Source organism: Myotis lucifugus, unplaced genomic scaffold, assembly GCF_000147115.1.
Source record: "Myotis lucifugus unplaced genomic scaffold, Myoluc2.0 scaffold_41, whole genome shotgun sequence".
Taxonomy (NCBI): domain Eukaryota; kingdom Metazoa; phylum Chordata; class Mammalia; order Chiroptera; family Vespertilionidae; genus Myotis; species Myotis lucifugus.
The window spans coordinates 6486005-6512133 of NW_005871089.1; the positions used below are offsets into that span (position 1 = coordinate 6486005).

Genomic DNA, 26129 nt, shown 5'->3' on the forward strand with positions numbered 1-26129 from the left:
CGCTACCCCAGTAGGTGGTGTGCAGGAGGCAGCGGATCAACAAGTCTCTCTCATCATTGATCTTTCTATGTATCCATCCCTGTCGCTTCGTGTCGGAAATCAATATAAATATTTTAAAAAAAAAAAAAAGGCAGACAACCTTCTAGGTAATTATCCTATAGCCCAGGCAAATCAAGCCTTCCTTCTCTTCTATACCTGTATTCTATCTCTTACTAAGGTAGCTCCTTCCTCCCTCCAGGTCACAGGTCCTATCACTCTACACACCCCTGTATGCTTTACAAGGTCACAGGGCAATATATCAATAGCCCATCTCCCATCATCAGCTTGCAACACCACAGTCAACCTAGAACTACCGAACAGCCATTGGTCCCAAAGAGTTGACTATCAGGTCTCCCCGAAGCCAATGGTTATTTCCTACAGCCAGTCCATTTTATTTCTTATCCAACCACCCAGGCCGGAGGCTTCAACTGCTCCTTTTCTTCCCTTTCTCTTTTCCCTTGGATAACAGCCCATTCTAGCATTCACGCCCACTTTCACTGCAATAGAATCTCAGCCACTCATCTGTCACCCCTTATCGGTAACGCCTTGAAAACTACCCTTTCGATTTGGAGTGCAGAACTGGGAAAAGGAACCTTATACCCTTTAGTCCACCTCTTCTCCTTACACCTTTCAACTTGTCTCCATGATCAGGGATTCTTCTTCCTCTGTGGGGAAAACACATACATCTGCCTCCCCACCAACTGGATAGGAACCTGTACTCTCGTCTATTTCTCACTCAGTGTAGATGTAGCCCCCCAAAATCAGTTTTGACCTGTCCCCTTAACGCACTATATACAACACAAAAGGGGAATCTAGATAATCCCTCTCCTAATAATCCTCGGTATCACAGCAGGGGTTGGAACTGGCATAGGGGACCTAACCACTGCTCTATCGTATCTTGAAATTCTGTCTCAGGACCTACAAGAAAGCCTAGATGCTATTGCCAAAAATTTAGTTCAGATTCAGGATCAGACAGACTCGCTAGCTGCTGTCACCCTCTAGAACAGAAGAGGACTAGACTTCATAACAGCAGAAAAAGGGAGTCTATGACTCTTTCTAGAGCAGTGGTTCTCAACCTGTGGGTCGTGACCCCTTTGGCGGTCGAATGACCCTTTCACAGGGGTCGCCTAAGACCACCCTGCATATCAGATATTTACATTACGATTCATAACAGTAGCAACATTACAGTTATGAAGTAGCAACGAAAATAATTTTATGGTTGGGTCACAACATGAGGAACTGTATTTAAAGGGCCAGAAGGTTGAGAACCACTGTCTAGAGCAGTGATGGCGAACCTTTTGAGCTCGGTGTGTCAGCATTTTGAAAAACCCTAACTTAACTCTGGTGCCGTGTCACATATAGAAATTTTTTGATATTTGCAACCATAGTAAAACAAAGATTTATATTTTTGATATTTATTTTATATATTTAAATGCCATTTAACAAAGAAAAATCAACCAAAACAATGAGTTCACGCGTCACCTCTGACAGGCGTGTCATAGGTTCGCCATCACTGGTCTAGAGGAAGAGTTGCTTTTAGTAGTATGTCAATCGATCTGGCCTAGTCAGGGATGCCACCCAAAAACTAACAGAGAGGGCCACAAAGATCAGGGAACATCAATCAAATTCATGGGACTACTGGCTAAAGAATATAAATTGGTATACCTGGCTACTCCCCTTCATAGGACCATTAACATTCCTATACTTCATCCTCGATTTTGGCCCATATATTCTGTGCCATTTTTCATCTTTCCTTCAGGACTGTTTTCGAGCCTTCATCAACCAGCCTCTTGGGGAAACCACGCTGCTGCAACCCCTCATTCCAACCATGAGGAATCTATACAGTGTTCCAGCTGACTGCAATCAAAGTCCAACCCCCTGTGATCTCGATGCTCCACCTCAGCAGTAAGTAATTACGGAAGATATGACCTTTGTCCCTATTCCATAAAACAAAAAGGCTGGATTGTTAGGTTTGATTGAATAATTGATCGATACCCCTCCCCCAGGTACTTATTTCCAGGCCATTTCACAATGGACATTCCCTTTCCCAGAGACCACATTTCACTTGCTAAGACCATATTCCACTTGCTAAGACCATTATCTTTCCCCTCCAGACCTGCACAGAGAATTCTCTGCCCAGAAAAAGCCCGCCTAGAGTCCTTTAAAACCTCTGACTCCCCATCCATGGGTGCTGGTGCCATTTTGGGGCTCAGCCCATCGGGTTTTCTAGATGACCTAATAAATTCATAATTCTTTACCCCTTTTGGCCTCATGTGTTCCTCCTTTGGTGACCCTAATAAGTAGCATTTTTAGTAATTAGAAAGACATTGCATTAAAAATTCTGAGGTAAAATTATTTCCAACCTAGAATTCTATGCTGTAATACAACAATTTTCAACCTTTTTCATCTCATGGCACACATAAACTACTAAAATTTTGCAGCATACCAAAAAATATATTATAATTTTTGCTAATCTGACAAAAAAGATAGATATAATTTTGATTCATTCACATAGAATGGCTATTGTTGTGTTGGCTGTTGTCATTTTAAAAAATAGATATTTTTATTGATTTCAGAGAGAGAAAGGGAGAGGAAGAGAGAAACATCAATAGAGAATCATCAATTGGCTGTCTCCTGCACGCACCACACTGGGGTTCAAGCCTGCAACCTGGGCATGTACCCTGACCAGGAAGCGAACCCTGAATCTCCTGGTTCATGGGTCCAATGCTCAACTGCTGAGCCACACCTGCCAAGAGGCTGTTGTCACTTTTTAATTTGACAATCTAAGATAAGTCAGTGCCTCTGACTAAAGACTCAGGTAATGTATAAAAATTATTGTGGCACACGGGTTGAAAATCACTGCTCTAGCAAAATAGAATTTAAGTAAAGGAAGAAGAAATTAAACATACAATCACCAACCCTGGCCAATGTGGCTCAGTTGGCTGGAGTGTCATCCCATATACCAAAGTGCGCGGGTTCAATTCCCAGTCAGGGCACATACCCATGTTGAAGGTCAATCCCCTGTCGGGGCAAGTGCAGAAGGCAACAGATTGATGTTTCTCTCACATTGATGTTTCTCTCTCTCTCTCCTCTCTCTCTCTCTCTCTCTCTCTCTCTCTCTAAAATCAATAAAAACATATTACCAGGTGAGAATTTAAAAATAAATAAAACATACAATCACTATATGACCTAGCAATTGCACTCTTAGACAGTTATCTCAGGAAAAAAGAGCCCAAGGGAAGTGGGGAGGGGAAACAACATGATAAAAGCTGAGGAGCAACCACAGTTTAGACTTGAACAAAAACCCCCCAAAAGTTTTGAAAGTGAGGTCTCCAAGGGAAAAAATAAAACCAGCCAATTATTTTATATATTTGACCACTTATAAAATGAGAATTTAAAGTAAATCTGACTTAGCATAGAAAGAAATAAGGATAGGCATATAGAAAACTAAGAGCAAATTTTAAAAAGTAGGTCATTCCCTCCAGAACAAAAAGTGGAATTAATAAGATTTAATATATTTTATCATTTCATAGAAGCACACTTACCTCTTCAATTTAAAAAATTACAGAATTCTATATAATAAAGAGGTAATATGCAAATTGACAATCATGCCCTCGCACAAGATGGCCATCCCCCATGTGGTCACAAGATGGCCGCCACAAAATGGCCAGAAGGGGAGGGCAGTTGTGGGCAATCAGGCCAGCAGAGAAGGGCAGCTGGGGGTGACCAGGCCAGCAGGGGAGGGCAGTTAGGGGAGACCAGGCTGGCAGGGGAGGACAGTTGGGGGCGACCAGGCCTGCAGGGGAGGACAGTTAGGGGTGACCAGGCTGGCAGGGGAGGACAGTTGGGGGGAACCAGGCCTGCAGGGGAGGGCAGTTGGGGGCAACCAGACTGCAGGGGAGGGCAGTTGGGGGCAACCAGGCCAGCAGGGAAGGACAGTTGGGGGCAACCAGGCCAGCAGGGAAGGACAGTTGGGGGCAACCAGGCCAGCAGGGGAGTGGTTAGGGCAGCCGTGGCAAACTACGGCCCGCAGCCCGAATCCGGCCCGTTTGAAATGAATAAAACTAAAAAAAAAAAAAGACTGTACCCTTTTATGTAATGATGTTTACTTTGAATTTATATTAGTTCACACAAACACTCCATCCATGCTTTTGTTCCCGGCCCTCCGGTCCAGTTTAAGAACCCATCGTGGCCGAAACCGGTTTGGCTCAGTGGATAGAGCGTCGGCCTGCGGACTGAAGGGTCCCAGGATCGATTCCGGTCAAGGGCATGTGCCTGGGTTGCGGGCACATCCCCAGTGGGAGGTGTGCAGGAGGCAGCTGATCGATGTTTCTCTTTCATCGATGTTTCTAGCTCTCTATCTCTCTCCCTTCCTCTCTGCAAAAAATCAATAAAATATATTAAAAAAAAAAAAGAACCCATTGTGGCCCTCGAGTCAAAAAGTTTGCCCACCCCTGGGTTAGGGGGTGATCAGGTTGGCAGGCAGAAGCGGTTAGGGGCAATCAGGCAGGCAGGCAGGCGAGTGGTTGGGAGCCAGCAGTTCCGGATTGTGAGAGGGATGTCCGACTGCCAGTTTAGGCCTGATCCCAGATTGGAGAGGATGCAGGCTGGGCTGAAGGGCCCCTCTCCCCCATGCACAAATTTCGTGTACCAGGCTTCTAGTAAATTAATAATAATAACAATAATACTCAGCAATAAAAATGCACTATTAAAACATGACAATTTAGGTGAATCATTAGTAAATTGTACTGAATGGAAAAAGGTTACATACAGTATGATTCTATTTATATAGTAACATTCTTGAAATTACAAAATTATAGTAATGGAGAATAGATTAGTGGTTGCAGGGATTAGGGATGGAGAGGGGTGGGACAGAGGTATGTGGTAATGGGATTCTTTTGTATCTTTTCCTGTGGTGATGGATACACAAATCTATGTGTATAATAAAAATTACAAAGAATACACACACACACACACACACAAACACAAAACCTGGGAAGATTTGAAATAAGACTGATAGACTATATCAATGTTAAGATCTGGTTCTAATATTTTGCTATGATTTTGTACTATGATGTTACCATGGGAAAATTGTGGAAAAGGTACATGTGATCTCTCTGTATCACTTCTTACAACTGTATGTGAATCTACAATTATTTAATAACAAAAGTTAATTTAAAAACATCTTTTTAAAAAATAATGTGTAAGGAGAAGAAAAAATAAAAGAGAAAGTCTTGGTCCATGGGCATCCTGGACAACAGTGAGGACCTTGATATCTACGCCATAAGCTAGAATTCCAAGGCAGAGTCTGGAACTTGAAGTAAGACAGAGGTCTGGAGTTGATGTAGATTCTGGGTTCTGCTCCTGAAGTAGGGGGCTCATTCATTCAATAAAGAGGCAAGATTAGGCCCTGGCTGGTGTTTCTCAGTGGTTAGAGCATTGGCCTGCTCACTGGAGGGTCATGGGTTTGATTTCTGGTAAAGGGCACATATCTTGGGTTGCAGGTTTGATCACCCGCCCCAGTCAGAAAAATAACCTCTGGTGAGGATTAACAAAACAAAATAAAAAGAAGCGAGATTAGGATATCCTTCCATAGAATTGGGATGTGTTTTCTAATCCTATATAATAAAGAAGTAATATGCATATTGACACTCATGTCCGTGCACAAAGATGGCAGCCCCCATGTGGTTATAAGATGGCCACCACAAGATGGCTGGCAGGGGAGGGCAGTTGGGGGCAACCGGGCTGGTGGGGAGGGCAGTTGGGGGCAATCAGGCCGGCAGGGGAGTGGTTAGGGGGTGATCAGGCCGGCAGGCAGAAGCAGTTAGGGGCAATCAGGCAGTCAGGCAGGCAAGCAGTTGGGAGCCAGCAGTCCCGGATTGTGAGAGGGATGTCCAACTGCTGGGTTAGGCCCGATCCCCTGAAGCAGGGGTCCTCAAACTTTTTAAACAGGGGGCCAGTTCACTGTCCCTCAGACCGTTGGAGGGCCGGACTATAGTTTAAAAAAACCTATGAACAAATTCCTATGCACACTGCACATATCTTATTTTGAAGTAAAAAAACAAATGTTTTCGGCGGGCTGCATGTGGCCCGCAGGGCTTAGTTTGAGGACCCCTGTGAAGGGTTCCAGATTGGAGAGGATGCAGGCTGGGCTGAGGGACACCCCCTCTCCCCCCGCCAGTGCACAAATTTCGTGCACCAGGCCTCTAGTTATAACATAATAGCCGTTTTGGTTGGTGCCAAGAGAACAATTCAAACCTGCTTTTTTTAATCCTCACTTGAGGAAATGCTTAGAGAGAGGAAGGGAGAGAGGAAGGAACAAAGAGAGGAAGGAAGAGAGAGAGAGACAGACAGAGAGAGAGACAGAGACAGAGAGAGAAAGAAACATCGATGTACGTGGATCAAACCTGCAATCCAGGCATGTGTCCTGACTGGGAATCAAGCCCAGCAACCTTTTGGTGCACAGGACACTCAAACAACCTAGCCACTCTGACTGACCAAACCTGTGTTTTGAATGGGGAGAGCAGGGTTTTGGTAGAAATGACATCTCAAGGATCCCACAGCAGAAGCACTAGAACAAGTCAAGAATCCACAGGACAAGTGTGCCCAGAGCTTCTCCCTGCTTCACAATATAACTCTGATTCAAAACTACAGGAGGAAAAACTGGTTGGGAAAAATACTGGATGCATATAGGAATCTTGAACTGTTAGGGAAGAAACAAGGGCAATGTGGGAGAAAAGAATACTCCCCCCGAATTGATATATGTGCTTTCTCTTTTTCTTCTCCTACTTTCCTTGCGTTCTTGGTCTGCTTATTAATTTTTTTCTCCATCACTTCTCTCTTACTTCTTTACCTGTTTCCTAAATCATTATTTTCCTCTTGTTAAAAGGCTCTCTCCCTGCATCTTCTTTACAGCACATTATGCAGGACAGGAATTACAAAGAGTAAAATGTACTCACAGAATCATGGATTTTGCCATAGTACAAAACATTTAAGCTAGACAATACGTCTATATCAGAGTCTAACATCACAGGAAAACTGAAGTACAGAGGAGGAAAATAACTTGTGTAAGTCACAGAGGGGATTTTTGGCTAAGCTGGAATTTAAGCCTCGATGGGACCCATTGGGACAATTTTGCCAATTTCCAGAGCTCAGCTTGGAGAGAGAGATTTCTGCTTCAGCCAATGAAAACATGGTAATATAAATGAGAGCAATAGTAAGATAAATGATCTATGCCAGCCGTGGGCAAACTACGGCCCGCGGGCCGGATCCGACCCGTTTGAAATGAATAAAACTAAAAAAAAAAAGACCGTACCCTTTTATGTAATGATGTTTACTTTGAATTTATATTAGTTCACACAAACACTCCGTCCATGCTTTTGTTCCAGCCCTCCGGTCCAGTTTAAGAACCCATTGTGGCCCTCGAGTCAAAAAGTTTGCCCACCCCTGATCTATGCTCTGTTGCGACAACAGTTATCAAGTAGCTATGAACCAGTTATAAACTAACCTGGTGGTTTTGTAGTACAGTTTGGGTTGAAGGAAAATCCCATAGGCTACATTTCTAAGAGGCAACTCTTCTCTTACTGTGAATCATTTTGTTTTTGTTTTTTGTTTGTTTTGTTTTCTCTTTTCAGAGGCCATTTACAGACCCTTTCTTCTTGCTGCTTTTGTCAACTCTGACACCAATGCAAACTAAGTTCTAAATATCAAATTTGCAAAGGACAACTGAGAGTAGTGTATGAAGGAATAAGCAGAGATAAAAAAAAATACAGCATTGCAGTTTGCTATAGTTCTTGTGTTTCTTTGAAAAATCCTTATTGTTGTTAAAATATGTTTTGCTGGGAGATATTTCAACTAATTTGTATTTTTCTGGAATACAGATGCTTAGAGAAACAGCTTAACCGTAAGGCTGGTGGCTGGTGTCCTTAGAGTCACAACGGTAGAGGATTTCTGAGGCTGGGCTCCCTGAGATACAACTTGTAGTGATTGGAAGTGTTTCTGTCAGAAACACAGGCATTTCCTCACAAACTAGGTATTATTTTTCTGCCTTTACAAAGCACTGTAGAATATTTACTTGGTTTTAGAACTGGAGTTAGTAGAGATACTCTCAAGACAGAGGAAGATTTTTAAAACTGAATCTTTGAATCCTTACATGGAAATGGAAAACACTAGGTACTGCATTCTGTCACTATATCAGTCAATGCATCAGTATTTATGCTTCTGGAAAGCAAAGAACAAGAGAGAATGGAAAACTGAGCATTGGCTGTGTAGGCTTGGTATCCATGGAGCACGCTATGAGGCTGTTGTTAGGGTAACTAGAAATCAGGTACAAGGAAGAAAAGAAATAGCACAAATGAGAGGAAGCTCTGAGACTAGGTTGATCCTTCACAGTATATGGGAACCAGGAATGTCCACAGTTATGATTTGTTAGACAAACGTAAATGGTATGAGAGAAAAGGAAAATTAGAATTTCAAATAGAAAATATATACAGCTATGAGTTTTGTAAAATCTGTTCTTTTGTAGAAAACATGATATATAAACTTACTTTGACTTAATATGGCATCTAGAGATATGGCTACTGCTTTCTGAGGAAAACTCCAAATAGCTTTCCTTTTGAGCATAATTCAGCGGTTCTCAACCTATGGGTCGCGACCCCTTTGGCGGTCGAATGACCCTTTCACAGGGGTCGCCTAAGACCATCCTGCACATCAGATATTTACATTACGATTCATAACAGTAGCAACATTACAGTTATGAAGTAGCAACGAAAATATTTTTATGGTTGGGTCACAACATGAGAAACTATATTTAAAGGGCCAGAAGGTTGAGAATCACTGGTAGAAGAGAGACTCATGTGGAAATATATTCAGCTAGTTGTTTACCTTGATCTCAGTTAATTATTACTAAAACTCCTAGCCCTCCTCCCACTTCTTGCCAGGAGACCAGAATACATGTTGACTTAAGAATGTCTCTGCCCTGGCCAGTTGCTCAGTGGTTAGAGCGGCAGCCCTCGGACCAGAGGATCGGGGGTTTGATTCCAGGTCAAGGGCACATATCTCAGTTGCAGATTCAACCCCCAACCCGGTTGGGGTGCATGCCGGAGGCAACCAACTGATGCGTCGTTCTTTCTCTCTCTCTCCATCCCCTCACTCTATCTGAAAATCAATGGAAAAATATATCCTCGGGTGAGGATTAAAAAAAAAAAGAATGTCTAACCCTGCAGAGAATTTTTATAAGAATTTATTTGAGGCAAAACTGACAATTGCTGGGAAGCAATATCTCAAATGCTTCCATGAATTATTTTGAATGCATCTGCACCCCTCCCTCAAAAAATAATGTTATACTATAAATGCTCTATAGAGAAACTGCCTAAATGAAAGGACCAAATTTCACTCTGAGGACAGGACATTTTTGTGTGTTTTTTTTTTTTTCTAAAAATATCTGCATTTCAGGAAAATATTTTAAAAATGTGTTCATTATTAAGGGTTCCCCTTTTTGGTACCAAAGATCATCAGAAATTTCAGAACACAGGATATTGGCAACAAGTACCAAAGCAGGAGATGCCTCTTTCTGGAGGAGAGAAACCATCATCTAAGTGACAGTGATGCTCCCTAACCCAGGAAATCTCAGTTAAGGACGTGAGGTGTGGAAGGAGCTGTTGCCACCCTGTGCCAGAGCATCCTAGTTGGCTGAAACCTTTTTCTTACTTACATGGAACAGTGGAAAGTGCCAACAGGGTTCTCACGACGAATGTCTTCATATTCCTCATATATTCCCCGCTTTTGCCTGGTGCTAACATAATTCATCAGCTCTTGGATAGTCATGGCATGAGGACCTGGAACATGCACTGAGTCCCAGTCTAAAGCAGGAGGGAGGGAGAACAAGATGATCTCATCGAAGGGATCCGGGTGGCCATTCATCTGGGGTAGGAATTGGAAATTCCAAGTGGCGAGGTCCATTTTGACGTACCCACCCAGGTTTTCTGGAAGGCACTCTCTGGGCAGGTGCTGGGTAACCTCGGATGTCTTTAATATCTGAATCTGGAAGGCCAGAAAGAACCATGTGAGTATGTGTATGTCTGTGTGTGTGTGTGTGGGGGGAGACAAATAATGAAGATAAAGAACAAATGTGGCCCTAGTCGATTTGGCTCGGTGGATAGAGCATTGGCCTGTGCACTGAAGGGTTCCAGGTTCGATTCTGGTCAAGGGCACATGCCGGGTTGCGGGATCAATCCCCATCAGGAGGCATGCAGGAGGCAGCCAATCAATGATTCTCTCTCGTCATTGATGTTTTTATCTCTCTCTCCCTCTCCCTTCCTCTCTGAAATCAATAAAAAATATTTTTCTAAAAAGGAACAAATGTGCTTCAGGGACATAAAGTACAGCACAGGGAATATAGTCAATATGGTACGAGGTAGGCACTTAAATTACGGGGGTGGAGGGGACAGTTACACTGTAAATTATGATTGTCTAACCAATATGCTGTACACCTAAAACTAATATAAAATAATATTAGGTTTGGAGAACAGGATGAAATTTACTTGCAATACTTAGTATACTTGTAAAAATACACTGTACTTCATCTGTCTGGGATTGAAGTCTTTTGAATTTCCCAGAGAATGTATATCAAATTTCCAGAAGGTATAGCAAATTCACTCCTGAAAATAGGTGCTCTATTATATACCTTCTAAAAGGAAGGTATAGTGAACAAAGGCGTTATTTTATGCTATTAACAAGGCTTCCCAGTAACATCTGCTGAGGGTATTCATCTTTTGACTACCAAGAATGAATAGGTAGTGGTTATTTTTGTCAACTTTATACTAAGCCTGTTATAATTTACTTTATTCATAGCTTTGTATGAATATTCTTAGAGATAGGTTTCTATGAAAGTAACATAAGACAAGTCACCCATACACAGGGTAGCCCAGGAAAAATGCTGGGGAAGTCAGCATAATACCTAATTCTGCTGTCTGCTGGAACCCAGCCATACTGGACAATATTAGCCTAGTTGGTTATTCTTGAAATCCATGTGGAATGAAGGTGCTGACCTCTCTTGCTATTGCATTTTTCTGGAATGCCCTCTTTCCCTCCTCAGCCTCTTCAAGGACAGCTTATAGCTTATGAATCCCATCTGCCCAGGCAATGTTCTCCTGCATGCTCCTGCAGAGCAACGCTCCTCTCTCTGCGCTTGTCTGTCTCTGTCCCCTATCAAGACCATGAACTCCTCTAGGATAAGGACTGTCTTCAGCAATTTTTCATTCCCAAGGCCCAGAGCCTGGATTGTAAAGGTCCTCAATATATTTTGAGTTTATACACGCATTTATGTTTGAATATAAAAGTGTAAAAACTTGCCTAAGGAGTCTTCTCAAAGAGTTATATTAGGAAAGATCTCCCCTACTCTGAGTCATTAGGTCCCTAAGTAGTTCCATAGAACCAAATCAGTTTCCCCTTGCCAACTCAAGTCACCTCAACTATAAAGACCTGCATTGTTATTATTCATATAACCTCATAATCCTATACTACAAAAATCGCTGATAACATTCCACAACAACTTTATTATCTTAAATCCAATTGTGTCAATGTTTCATATACCCTTTCTTTCAAGGGTAGAAATGAATGAATGAATTAGTAAAACCATAATCTTTCAGTCCTGGAACACTCACAGAATAATGGAATTAAGATAACACTTTTGAAGTTAGGAAGCAACAAGCTGTTTTAAAAGAAAATGCCATACCCCAGCCGGTTTGGCTCAGTGGATAGAGTGTTTGCCCAGGCACTGAAGTGAAAACGCCAGAAATTTAGGTAGAAAGAGACATAGTGAAATATTCTTCTCTGCCCTCTTGGTGGTCTAGGACTGAATGGTATTTCTTTTTTTTTAATATTTTATTGATTTTTCACAGAGAGGAAGGGAGAGGGATAGAGAGTTAGAAACATCGATGAGAGAGAAACATCGATCAGCTGCCTCTTGTACACTCCCCACTGGGGATGTGCCTGCAACCAAGGTACATGCCCTTGGCTGGAATCGAACCTGGGACCTTTCAGTCAGCAGGCCGACGCTCTATCCACTGAGCCAAACTGGTTAGGGCTGAATGGTATTTCTTGTTGAACAAAGTCAAACACCTGTTCAACTAATGCAATTATACACTAGAGGCCCGGTGCACAAAAATTTGTGCACTCGGGGGGGCGGTCCCTCAGCCTGGCCTGTGCCCTCTCACAGTCTGGGACCCCTCGGGGGATGACCACCTGCTGGCTTAGGCCCACTCCCCAGGGGATCAGGCCTAAGCTGGCAGTCAGACATCCCTCTGGCAGCCCAGGAGCCCTCGGGGGATGTCCACTTGCCAGCGGGGAGCAGATCTAAGCTGCAGTCGGACATCTTTAGCGCTGCTGAGGAGGTGGGAGAGACTCCCGCCACCAACGCTGTGCTGGCAGCCATCAGCCTGGCTTGTGGCTGAGCAGAGCTCCCCCATGTGGGAGTGCACTGACCACCAGGGGCAGCTCCTGCATTGAGCGTCTGCCCCCTGGTGGTCAGTATGTGTCATAGTGACCAGTCGTTCTGCTGTTAGGGTCAATTTGCATATTACCCTTTTATTATATAGGCTAGAGGCCTGGTGCACAGGTGGGGGCTGGCTAGTTTGCCCCGAAGGGTGTCCTGGATTAGGGTGGGGGTCCCGCTGGAGTGCCTGGCCAGCCTGGGTGAGGGGCTGAGGGCCGTTTTCAGGCTGGCCATAGCCCCTTCAGGGTGGGGGGGTCCTGCTGGGGTGCCTGGCCAGCCTGGGTGAGGGGCTGATGGCTGTTTGCAGGCTGGCCACAGCCCCTTCAGGGTGGGGGTTCCCACTGGGGTGCCTGGCCAGCCTGGGTGAGGGGCTGATGACTGTTTGAAGGCTGGTCAAGCCCCCAGAGGGAACCCTCACCCCATTGGGGTGTGGCCAGCCTGGGTGAGAGGCTGATGGCTGTTTGCAGGCTGGCCAAGCCCTGCAGCGACCCAAGCTCCCAGCCTCTCCTTTTTTTTTTCTCCAGCACCTCTGTGAGCAGAGACTAGGCCGGCTGGAAGCAGGTATCTGGGATTTATTTTCCTCTATAATTGAAACTCTGTAGCCTTGAGCGGAGGCCACGGCAGGCCAGGGCCAGCGGGAAGCTTGGCTTCCTCCATTGCCAGGGCAACCCAAGCCTCCTGCTCGCTCCAGCTCTGTGGCCACCAGCCGCCATCTTGGTTGGGTTAACACTTGGAGTGCGGGAAACGAGTTAAGTCGGCTCGCGTGAATTGCGCGTACTGAGACTAGGCCGGCTGGAAGCAGGTATCTGGGATTTATTTTCCTCTATAATTGAAACTCTGTAGCCTTGAGCGGAGGCCACGGCAGGCCAGGGCCAGCGGGAAGCTTGGCTTCCTCCATTGCCAGGGCAACCCAAGCCTCCTGCTCGCTCCAGCTCCGTGGCCACCAGCCGCCATCTTGGTTGGGTTAATTTGCATAGTTGCTCTGATTGGCTGGTGGGCGTGGCTTGTGGGCATCGTGGAGGTACGGCCAATTTGCATGCTTCTCTTTTATAAGATAGGATTGTTAAATATTAAAGGTCTGTATAGTACTAGGCTAAATTTTGGTAGTAGCTATCCCTAAGTTACTCAGTGAACACACTCCTTCAGTACTATTTTTATGCAAAATGCTATGATGGGAGAGTGTCCAGTTACTAACTTCAAAGGAACTTGTAATACAGTGGGAGAGCCAGCCTGTACTGAGCCAAGAAAGAATAAAGCAAAACCCTAGTCAGTTTGGCTCAGTGGATAGAGTATAAGCCCATGGACTGTAGGGTCTCAGGTTCGATTCCAGTCAAGGTCACATACCTCGGTTGCAGGCTCTATCCCCAAGTCGGGGTGCATGTGTGAGGCAACCAATCGATGTGTCTCTCTCACATCAATGTTTCTTTCTCTCTCCATCTCTCTCCTTCCTTTTCACTCTCTCTAAAAATCAATATCGGGTGAAGACTAACAACAAAAAAAGAATAAAGCAGAGAATACACTGACAAAAGCAAAAAGCGGTCTGGAAGACAAGACAATAGGATTTTTTTTTTTGAAGGTAGAAAACTGGCAGGTTTCAACAGCAGAGATGGAAATCTCTATCCACCCCAAATAAAATAAAGCTAGCTTGCCTTACCCTCTCCCGGACTTTGTCCTTCAGGAGGAGGCTGATGATGGAATAGGGCACTCGGAACCATATGGGTGCTCCCACAATCAGCACTTTCTTCAAACGAGCTGGAAATGCCCCCTGTAGAAAACATGAGAATTTCAACACTTGGGTTGCGGGAAACGAGTTAAGTCGGCTCGCGTGAATTTCGCGTACTCCGCGGGAGCCGTCTTAACTCGGTTCATATAGATTTGCGGTGGAGTGCGGGAAACGTGTAAACTCGGGCCGATTGTAACTGCGTATTACCAAATATTTGTTTGTTTGCCGTTCACAAAGATACCTACCTGTGTATGCGAACCGTTTCATACCCATTGGGGTAATAGGTATCATAAAAATCCCTTGTAAGTAGAGAACACTTTATGGCGCTGGTCGAGTACCGAAAATTTCATTTCAATCGAACCCATACTTCAAAAGATATAGGCATTTTAAACTAACTCTGATTTTGCGCGGGAAACCTAAATAATTGCCCGCGCCATCTTATATTTTGGCGGGAAATTCACCCGACACCGTAGTGTCAAGATACCAATCAGGGCACTGCAAGAGAGGCAAATGGAACCTGTACTATTCAAGCCCAGGTTTTCTGCTCTTCCACCCATTCGTACCCAGCAGGGGGAGTCTACAGTGTAATTCAATTTTCACTTGAGTAGCTGAAGAAAAAGTGGTTTAAAAGAAATAAATTAAAAACTGATTTACCTTTAAAAGTATTGATGTTATGTTCTTGTAGACATAAGCTTTGTGGATCAAAAACTATCCTGACTTTTCTTATCAGCAAACATGTGTGCATCCTTAAGTTCTGCTTATTGAAATTTTAAGGAAAAAAGTAGATCATGGATAAACTGAATATGAAAGAAACATTTCTCTCATAATTTTTCTTTTATTCTGGTATCTGTGTATTTATTAAATTTATTTTTTACCCAACTCTTCATTTATTTATGTATTCATTTACTTAATCGATAAATATGATCTAGAGGGCCCAAGGGCAAATGAGGTCTAAAAGAAAAGGAGACACTGCACAAAGCATAAGAACAGAAAGCAATGACCCTAATCCCACAGCTCTCAATTTCTTTTAGTTTCTCAATATTTCAGCCCTTCTCATAGGCAGGGACACCATGTAATATTGGCAATCTAACTGGGGAGAAATTATTTCCAATGAATCAAAAATAAGAGGAAACATAGCTAAATATCTGCTACCACTTTCTCCCCATTGTTTTTCAAAAGACTGAGTCTCAATTTGACACATCACTCTCTGGCTACTCTTCAGTTCTACTAATTTTGGGGTCTGCAAACATTCCCTATAAATATACAGCATCCAGAACAAAATTCTCCAAAGGCCTCTTCATTAAAGTTTGAGAAATCACCTTTCATCTCTTCCCTCAAAGATGCAAAAAATTAATAGGGGAACTTACATGCATATATGCATAGCCCATGGACACAGACAATAGTGGGGTGAAGGCCTGGGAGGGGCAGGTGTGGAGTTGAGGAGGTGAATGGGAACACATTAAAACAAACAATCAAAGGGGACATTTGTCATACTTTCAACAATAAAGATTAAAAAAACAAGATGCAACAACTTATTTCAGGGCCTAAATATAAATAGCTAAGGCCCCTTTAACTGCCAGATCAGAAATCAATCTCAAGAAACACCTATACTTCCACAAAATGATAAATAGAAAGTAGAAGCCATTACCTCTGCTTCCTCAAAGCAATGAACTACAGACTGAGACCTAGTTCAGCAAAATTACTTTTTGGCACCCAAATATACTGTGGATGGACAGTAAATTAGTAACACCGTCTAGAAGGCATTTGGCTTTATATATGTCCTTAAAAATGTGTATATACTTTGATCTGATAATTCCATTTCTGAGACTCTATTCTAAGAAAATAATGAGAAACACAAAGATTTATAAATAAAAAAATTTACTGTACTTTTATTTTTGATAGTAAAAAAAATAATACTTTAAAACTGAAAAGAACATATGTCTGAAAATGGTATATCTTTTTAAAAGATTGTTATATAACCTTTAAAATGAACATTTGAAAGCCTTTTTAAAACTGGAAAATGTTCACAATAAAACTTAAACAAGATCAAAATTATAATCTTAATTTTGTTTAAAAAATGACACACATATACACTAATAGAAAAAAGATTATAAAAAATTATATCCAAAGCTAAATAGAGTTTATCTCTGATAAGTGTGATCATGAGTAGTCTTAATTCTTTGTTTTATTTTCTATGATACTCTGTATTACTTTTACTTTTTACAATATTATTAAGAATGATTAGAGCCCTTGTTCCAGTAATTCTACTTCTAGAAATTAACTTCAAGCAAATTACTTAATGTGCATACAAAAATCCTATCTAATAACAGGGTAATATGCAAATTAACCGCCACTCCATCACAAAGATGGTGGAGCCCATAGCCACAAGATGGCAGTGCCCAGTCCTCTCAGCCCCGCCAGAGTCCCCCAGTCCTGGGGGGTGGGGAGGGTGGCCGCTGAGAGTGGGCAGCATGAGTGGCCTGGCGGAATGCTTGCTTCATTGCCACACCTGGCTCGGGCCAGCCCCCTGGAGCCGGAGTGAACACGGAAAGGGACAGGGGGGCCGGCCTGCAGCCTCCGTGGCCAAGCGCAGGCCTAGAGAGGAGACGGCAGGCCTGCCTCCCACAGAAGCAGCACAGGTCCCTCCCGCCTCCGGCAGAATCGGCGCGGGTCCCTCCCAGATCCCCTGGGAGCAGCGTGGCTCCCTCCCGGCTCCTACAGAATGAACGCGGGTCCCTCCTGCCTCCCGTGGAAGCAGCATGGCTCCCAGCGGCATGCTGTGGTTCCCGCTGGCTCCCGTGGAAGTGGCAGGCAACCTACTAAGCACGATATCACACGATGGTCTACTAGTATGGATATAAAAATGTTTGTTGAAAAAATATTTATTATAAAAAAGTTTTAATTTGACAACATAGAAATAATTAATAATTTATAGTAAATACAGGAAAGACTATTATTCAGCAATTACAGTGTTCATAAAATAAAGTTGAGGAAGCTTATTGTGTAGAAAAATTGTATGAACATAATTAAGACCATATTGAAAAACTTCTAGAAGAAAGTGATACACCAAAATGTCAACAGAGGTTATTTCTTCATGATAGTATTAAAGGTAATATTTTTTTATTAACACCTTTTGTACCGCTCATGAGCTTTCTCGTGTTTCGCGCACCATCTGTTAAGGACCGCTCACGAGTTTTCTCGTTTTTCACGTGCCATCTGTTATGGACCTTAGATGTCAACACACTGTCTTGTCCACATTGAATGAAGCGATCTCATTGGTGGAAACCGTGCAGGTCAATCTACGAAAAACTTTATAATTGCACGAACCCATAAAGCATTGCAGTTACATAGTATTTTGGTCATTTGAATAGTCTTTGTCTTCAAGTTGCTGGCGCTTTTAGAAATGCCCTCTCTCAGAAAAAGGAAGAAAACCAACGAAACTGATACACTTCCTTTCGTGTTGTTCCATTCTAAGGAAAACGATGAAATGGACAAAAAAAGTAGTGCTGTACCTTATAAACTGTGGACTTTTCAATTCATTTAGAGTGTACAACGTCCTCAATCCACAAGCAAAAATGAAGTATAAACAGTTTCTGCTACCGGTGGCGAGAGACTGGATAATGGATGACAATAATGAAGGCTCTCCGGAACCAGAGACAAATCTGTCCAGCCCTTCCCCTGGGGGTGCAAGGAGAGTACCTCGTAAAGATCCACCCAAAAGGTTGTCAGGTGACATGAAGCAGCATGAACCTACGTGTATTCCAGTGAGTGGAAAGAAAAAATTTCCTATGAGAGCCTGCAGAGTTTGTGCCGCCATGGAAAAAGGAGCGAATCTAGATACTTATGTAAATTTTGTTTGGTCCCTCTTCATAGAGGAAAATGTTTTACGCAGTACCATACGTTAAAAAAGTACTAGGAACTTTAATTGTTTAATTGTTTAATTTTTTGTAAATAAACATGTTATAATTATTGAAAAACAACACCTAAAGTGCACTATGATCTGTAGTTATGATGATTTAAATAACGTGCAGTTTGCCCAAAAACGTGCGGTCCCTGGCGTATGTCTTAGAGATTTCTATGTGGTACGAAATGTGTTAATGTAAATTATTCTGGGTTGTCCAAACTTTTCTATAATAAAATTTTTCTAACTACAATGGTATTTTAAAGTATAAAAGATAAATATGAAAAAAATTAACCATCCTATAAATGATAATAAGCATAAAAGTATAATGGTAAAAATCTGATTTATAACAGCGCTTGTGCACACACCCTATTTGTCTCTCTCACTTTCCTTGTAGCCCACTAGTCTTAGAATAAAGATGATTTATCCTTGATGTATGCCATGTTTTTATAAATACATGTACATATTTTTAAATCCAGGAATAAAATTCATAAAAAAACATGCAAGATAAATAATTTTAAAACTTTATTGAAAGACATAACAAAAGTATTTTCTTTTTTTTTAAAATATATTTTATTGATTTTTTACAGAGAGGAAGGAAGAGGGACAGAGAGTTAGAAACATCAATGAGAGAGAAACATCGATCAGCTGCCTCCTGCACACTCCCCACTGGGGATGTGCCCGCAACCAAGGCACATGCCCTTGACTGGAATCGAACCTGGGACCCCTGAGTCCGCAGGCCGACGCTCTGTCCACTGAGCCAAGCCGGTCAGGGCCAAACGTATTTTCTTAAAAAGCAGAGCATTTTGGCCCTAGGCAGTTTGGCTCAGTTGATAGAGCATTGGCCTGTGGACATAAGGGCCCCAGGTTTGATTGCCATCAAGAACATGTACATCGGTTGCAGGCTCCTCCCTAGCCTGGACCCTGGTCAGGGCTCGTGCAGGAGGCAACCATTGATGTGTTTCTCTCACATCGATATTTCTCTCTGTCTTTCCCTTCCACTCTCTCTAAAAATCAATGCAAAAATATCCTCGGGTGAGGATTATAAAAAAAAAGCAGAGAGGATATTCAGCTGAGAGACAGTTTGCAGCCAGGAAAGGCGGAGGACTCCCAGAGAAAGGGGATGGTTGGAGACTGTGGCTGGAATCTCTCCCAGAGCGCTGGCTCAGCCGCGGAAACTGCGCCATCTTGAGTGGCTGTTATTGGAAGCGTATACATCCAAAGACCCGGCATCCAGAGATCGGCTGCTAACCCGGAAACACCAGATCTGGGACAGCGCGACTACGTGGAGCCCTGCTTCTCTTCACGGAAAGGTCAGATTTCGCCTGAAGGTGCGGTTTGCAACTCAGGTTGGGGAGAGGAACGTGCACGGGGAGGTCTGCGCCCCACAAAGTCCGCAGCCTTTGGGGCCAGCGTGATCCACGAGTGTGGAAGGGCTCCCACGGGGCTGCTGGCAGAAGGGAACGCTAAAAATAAGCCCATAGCTGGACTGGATGCAAAAAGGCAACCTCGGATTTTGCCAGTGTGCCGGCTGCTTGGTGCCAGGGGAGAGAGGGCGCGCAGAGGAGACTGTGCACAGAGCTGGAAGGTGGAGGGTTGCGAATTCGAGCAACTTCTCAGGCTCTTGTTTTTTTCTCTTCCCCTTAAATCTTTGTGTTTGATTATTAAACCCAGTGCATGGGATTGCCGAGTTGGGGACACTCACAGAGACTACAGGGGAAAGTTATTTTGTGGAACCTGGGAAACAGAGCAGGGAGTAACGATTAAAGAACCAGCTCTGGGCAGTGGACTTTCCCAAACCAGTTTAAAGTACAATAGACAAAATAAACCCTAACTACTGGATAGAGAGGACTCATAGCCTCGAAGGTCAATCCAGACACACTGCCACCCAGTGACAGAGCCACGAACTGACTCTTCTGTAAACACAAATAAAGGCAGTCTGGGAAACAAATATGGGCTGCTTTAAAATCAGGACTGTGGTTTACAACACGGAGGAACAGTGTATCACAGGGAAATTAAACACCCTCCTGAATACCTGGCAGGACTAAGGCGTGCCAGACAGAAGAGTAGAAGAACTGAAGGACCTTAACTACTGCACATTTTTATTTTATTTTTTCTATTCTTTTTCACCTTTTAATTAAGAAACCAATTTTTTTTCATCACTTGATTTTACCCTTTTAATGACTACATTTTTAACCAGTATTATTACTACTACCATTTTTAAAGTGTCATTTTATTTTCTCTTTATTTTACTTTGGGATTAGTGTTCTACATTCTATTTTCATTGTTCCTTTAGCATAATTTTTCTCTACCTAAACTTTACCTTTATGCCAAAACTCTCTTCCTCACTTTTCCCCTTTTGTTGTCCTGTTTCTCTTACCCTATTCCTGCTTTAGATTTTCCCTATTCCTTCTTTTTACCCCCTGTCAAAATTTCACCCTACTTATATATCCAATTTCCAATCCCCTGCTCTAAATCCATATACACCTCTCCCTTATCTTTCTTCACTTTTTTTCTCTTTCTGTTGTTTTGTTTGCTTGATTGTTGAGTAAATTGGGTTTTTCTATGCTTGTTTGTGGGGTTGTCTTGCTTTTGCTTTTTATTTTTCTGTTGTTTTTTTTCTCTCTCTCTTTTTTTTTTTTTCTTTTCCGGGTATTTTTGTGCTTCTGTTTTCCCTCGTCTCACTTGATATTAGTGGTTGTTTGTAGTTTGCATTCATCTCCAGGGATCTGTTGCTGGAATTTGTTGGGATTAGTGGCAGTTCTATCAGAGTTTTCTCCCCATATAAATAGTCTCTTCCCTTCTTCTATTTCATTCTCTCTATTTTCTCTCTTACTTTTTTCCCCCTCCCTTTACCCAATTTCATTTTTGCACTCCTTTTTTTCCTTTTTCTCTTCTTTCTTCCTTATCCCCTAATTCTCTTTGCTCGGGTGGTCACCTTTATTTGGAGTTATTAATATCGTGAATATAGTTGTATTCAGTGCCTTGTATGTTGTGCCTTGTTGTGTTGTATTTTGTGCCTTTAAATCAACGCTGCAGAGAGAGAACTACATAACCAAACACCTAGAGAAGAGAGATCATGGGGAGACCAAGAACCAGCTCGCATATGAAAGAAAAACAGGCATCACCAGAAAAGGAAGTAAACGAAATGGAGGCAACGGAGGCAAGCAACCTGTCAGAGAAAGAATTCAGAGAAATGGTCATAAGGTGGATGAAAAGAATGGAAGACAAATTCAACAATATGTGTAAGAACCAAGAGGAAATGAAGAACAACCAAGAAGAAATGACAAATGACATCACTGCTATAAAGAACACAATAGAAAGCATCAACAGTAGACTAGAAGAAGCAGAGGACCGCATCAGTGAGCTAGAAGACAAGGTAGGAGAAAATACCCAAGCAGAGCAGCTTCTAGAAAAAAAAATTAAAAAGCAGGAGGAGAGCCTAAGAGAACTCTGGGACAACACGAAACGAAACAACATCCGCATAATAGGGGTGCCAGAAGGAGAGGAAACTGATCAAGGAATAGAAAACCTATTTGAAAAAATAATGACAGAAAACTTCCCTGATATAGGGAAGAAAAAACTCACACGAATCCAAGAAGCTTACAGAGTCCCAAACAAAATGAACCCTAAAAGACCGACACCAAGGCACATTATAATTAAATTGGCAAACACCAACAACAAAGCAAGAATCTTAAAAGCAGCCAGAGAGAGACAAAAAGTCACCTACAAAGGAGCCCCCATCAGACTAGCAACTGATTTCTCAACAGAAAAACATCAGGCAAGAAGGGAATGGAATGAAATATATAAAGTCATGCAAAGGAAGGGTCTGAATCGAAGAATACTGTACCGAGCAAGGCTATCAATCAAAATTGAGGGTGAAATCAGGTGCTTCACAGACAAAAAAGGACTCCGGGAGTTTTTTATTACCACCAAACCAGCAATGCAAGAAATGCTAAAGGGTCTGCTGTAAAAAGAAAAAATAGGAAACAAAGAAGGAACACAAGGGTAAAGAATAAAAATGGTGACTAACAAGTATCTATCAATAATCACTTTAAATGTAAATGGATTAAATGCCCCAATCAAAAGACAAAGGGTAACTGAGTGGATAAGAAAACATGATCCATATATCTGCTGTCTACAGGAAACCCACCTCAGAAAAAAATACACACACAGACTGATGGTGAAGGGATGGAAAAAGGTTTTTCAGGTGAATGGAAATGAAAAAAAAGCCAGGGTAGCAATACTTATATCTGACAAATTAGATCTCAAATTAAAGGACATAAAAAGAGATAAAGAAGGCCATTTCATAATACTAAAGGGAGCAATCCAACAAGAAGAAATAACTCTGGTAAACATATATGCACCCAATATAGGAGCACCCAAATACATAAGAAATCTTCTGGAAGAGATCAAGGGAGAGACTGGCAGCAATACAATCATAGTAAGGGACTTTAACACCCCATTATCACCATTGGACAAATCCTCTAAACAAAAAATCAGCAAAGAAACATCAATCCTAAATGAATCACTAGATCAGATGGAATTAATTGACCTCTTCAGAACATTTCACCCCAAAGCCACAGAATATACATTCTTCTCAAGTGTACATGGGTCATTTTCAAAGATAGACCATATATTGGGTCACAGACAAAGCCTCTTCAAATTCAAGAAAATTGAAATCATATCAAGCATCTTCTCAGATCACAATGGCATAAAACTGGAAATCAACTACAATAAAAACAATCCAAAAAAATCAAACACATGGAGACTAAATAGCACGCTATTAAACAATGACTGGGTTACCAAAGAGATCAAAGAAGAAATTAAAAACATCATGGCAACAAACGACAATAAAAACACAACAATCCAAAACCTATGGGACACAGCGAAAGCAGTCCTGAGAGGGAAGTTCATAGCTCTACAAGCCTACTGCAAGAAACAAGAAACAATGAGAATTACCTAACCCTACAACTCAAAGAGTTAGAAAGAGAGCAACAAGAAAAGCCCAGTGTAAGCAGAAGGAAGGAAATAATAAAGATCAGAGCAGAGATAAACGACATAGAGACCAAAAAAACAATACAAAAGATCAACAAAACCAAGAGCTGGTTCTTTGAAAGGATAAACAAGATTGATGATCCTCTAGCCATGCTCACCAAGAAACAAAGAGAGAGGACCCAAATAAACAAAATCAGAAATGAAAGAGGAGAAATAACGACAGACCCCACAGAAATACAAAGGATTGTTAGAAAATACTATGAACAACTCTACTCCAACAAACTAGACAACCTGAAGGAAATGGACATATTCCTAGAAAAATACAACCTTCCAAAACTTAATCAGAAAGAATCTAAAAATCTCAATAGGCCAATAACCATGGAAGAAATTGAAGCAGTCATCAAAAAGCTTCCAGCAAACAAAAGCCCAGGGCCAGTCGGCTTCACAGGGGAGTTTTACCAAACATTCAAGGAAGAACTAAAACCTATCCTCCTCAGACTATTTCAAAAAATTCAAGAGGAAGGAACACTTCCCAGCTCGTTCTATGAACCCAGCATCACCCTAATACCAAAACCAGATAAAGACAACACAATGAAAGAGAATTACAGGCCAATATCCCTCATGAACATAGATGCCAAAATCCTCAACAAAATCCTAGCAAATCGGATCCAGCAATACATCAGAAAGATCATACACCATGACCAAGTAGGATTTAGCCCGGGGATGCAAGGTTGGTACAATATCCGTAAATCAATAAACATAATACATCACATAAACAAACTGAGAGATAAAAACCACATAGTCATATCAATTGATGCAGAAAAAGCATTTAACAAAATCCAACACCATTTCTTGATAAAAACTCTCAGCAAGATAGGAATAAAAGGATCATACCTCAACATAATAAAAGCCATATATGACAAACCCACAGCCAACATCATAATCAATGGGCAAAAACTAAAACCATTCCCCCTAAGAACAGGAACAAGACAGGGATGCCCCCTTTCACCACTCCTGTTCAACATAGTACTGGAAGTACTAGCCATTGAGATCAGACAAGAAGAAGAAATAAAAGGCATCCAAATTGGAAAAGAAGAAGTAAAACTGTCCTTATTTGCAGATGACATGATACTGTACATAGAGAACCCTAAAGACTCCATCAAAAAATTATTAGACTTAATAAATGAATTCGGCAATGTAGTAGGATACAAAATTAATACCAAGATATCTAGGGCAGGTCTTTACACCAATAGCGAACTTACAGAAAATGAGACTAAAAAAGCAATCCCATTTACCATTGCATCAAAAAAATTAAGATACCTAGGAATAAACTTAACTAAGGAGGTCAAAGACTTATATGCGAAAAACTACAGGACACTGAAAAAAGAGATAGAGGAAGACATAAACAGATGGAAGAACATACCGTGTTCATGGATTGGTAGAATCAACATCATCAAAATGTCCATACTACCCAAAGCAATCTATAGATTCAATGCAATCCCCATTAAATTACCATGGCATATTTCACAGATCTGGAACGAACGTTCCAAATATTCATCTGGAATAAAAAAAGACCTCGAATAGCTGCAGCAATCTTGAGAAAGAAGAACAAAGTAGGTGGGATCTCAATACCAGATATCAAGCTGTATTACAAAGCCACTGTTCTTAAAACAGCTTGGTACTGGCACAAGAACAGACATATAGATCAATGGAATAGAATAGAGAACCCAGAAATCGACCCAAACCACTATGCCCAATTAATATTCAACAAAGGAGGCAAGAGCATACAATGGAGTCAAGACAGTCTCTTCAATAAATGGTGTTGGGAAAATTGGACAGATACATGCAAAAGGATGAAACTAGACCACCAACTCACACCATACACAAAAATAAACTCAAAATGGATAAAAGACTTAAACGTAAGACGGGAAACCATAAAAATGCTAGAGGAATCCACAGGCAGCGAAATCGCAAACATATGCCGGAGGAATTTCTTCTCTGATACTGCTCCTAGGGCAATGGAAATTAAAGAGAAAATAAACAAATGAGACTATATCAAAATAAAAAGCTTTTGCACAGCAAAGGAAACCATCAACAAAACAACAAGAAAGCCCACTGCATAGGAGAACATATTTGCCAATGTTATCACCAATAAGGGTTTAATCTCCAACATTTACAGGGAACTCATGAAACTTAACAATAGGAAGATAAACAATCCAATCAAAAAATGGGCAAGGGACCTAGATAGATACTTTTCGAAAGAGGACATACAGAAGGCCGAAAGACATATGAAAACATGCTCAAAGTCACTAATTATACGAGAGATGCAAATCAAAACGACAATGCGGTATCATCTCACACCTGTCAGAATGGCTATCATTAACAAATCAACAAATAACAAGTGTTGGAGAGGATGTGGAGAAAAAGGAACCCTTCATTATTGCTGGTGGGAATGCAGACTGGCGCAGCCACTACGGAAGACAGTATGGAGTTTCCTCAAAAAACTAAAAATGGAACTCCCATTTGACCCTGTGATCCCACTTCTAGGAATATATCCCAAGAAGCCAGATACACCAATCAGAAAGGATATATGCACCCCTATGTTCATAGCAGCACAATTCACCATAGCTAAGATTTGGAAACAGCCTAAGTGCCCATCAACAGATGAGTGGATTAAAAAACTGTGGTACATCTACACAATGGAATACTACGCTGCGGTAAAAAAGAAGGAACTCTTGCCGTTTGCAACAGCATGGATGGAAATGGAGAGCATTATGCTAAGTGAAATAAGCCAGTCAGAGAAAGATAAATACCTCATGATTTCACTCATTTGTGGAATATAGAGAACAACATAGACTGATGAACAGGGACAGATCCAAAGACAGAGAAACAGCGATCAGACTATTAATCCCCAGAGGGAAAGTAGGGGAGCGAGGGGGCAAGGGGAAGAGATCAACCAAAGGACTTGGACATGG

General features: G+C 41.9%; 1 protein-coding gene across 2 annotated transcripts in view; it reads right to left on the bottom strand.

The window, feature by feature from the left end:
• Window positions 1–26129, bottom strand: part of PTPN9 (protein tyrosine phosphatase, non-receptor type 9) — a 104985-nt gene that overhangs the window by 21906 nt on the left and 56950 nt on the right. For both annotated transcript variants that reach the window (XM_023753145.1, XM_006087902.3), the window contains 2 exons: window positions 14187–14297; window positions 9752–10080 (listed from right to left, as the gene is read on the bottom strand). In XM_023753145.1, the coding sequence (XP_023608913.1) occupies window positions 9752–10080; window positions 14187–14297 (440 nt within the window). The remainder of the gene's footprint in view (window positions 1–9751; window positions 10081–14186; window positions 14298–26129) is intronic.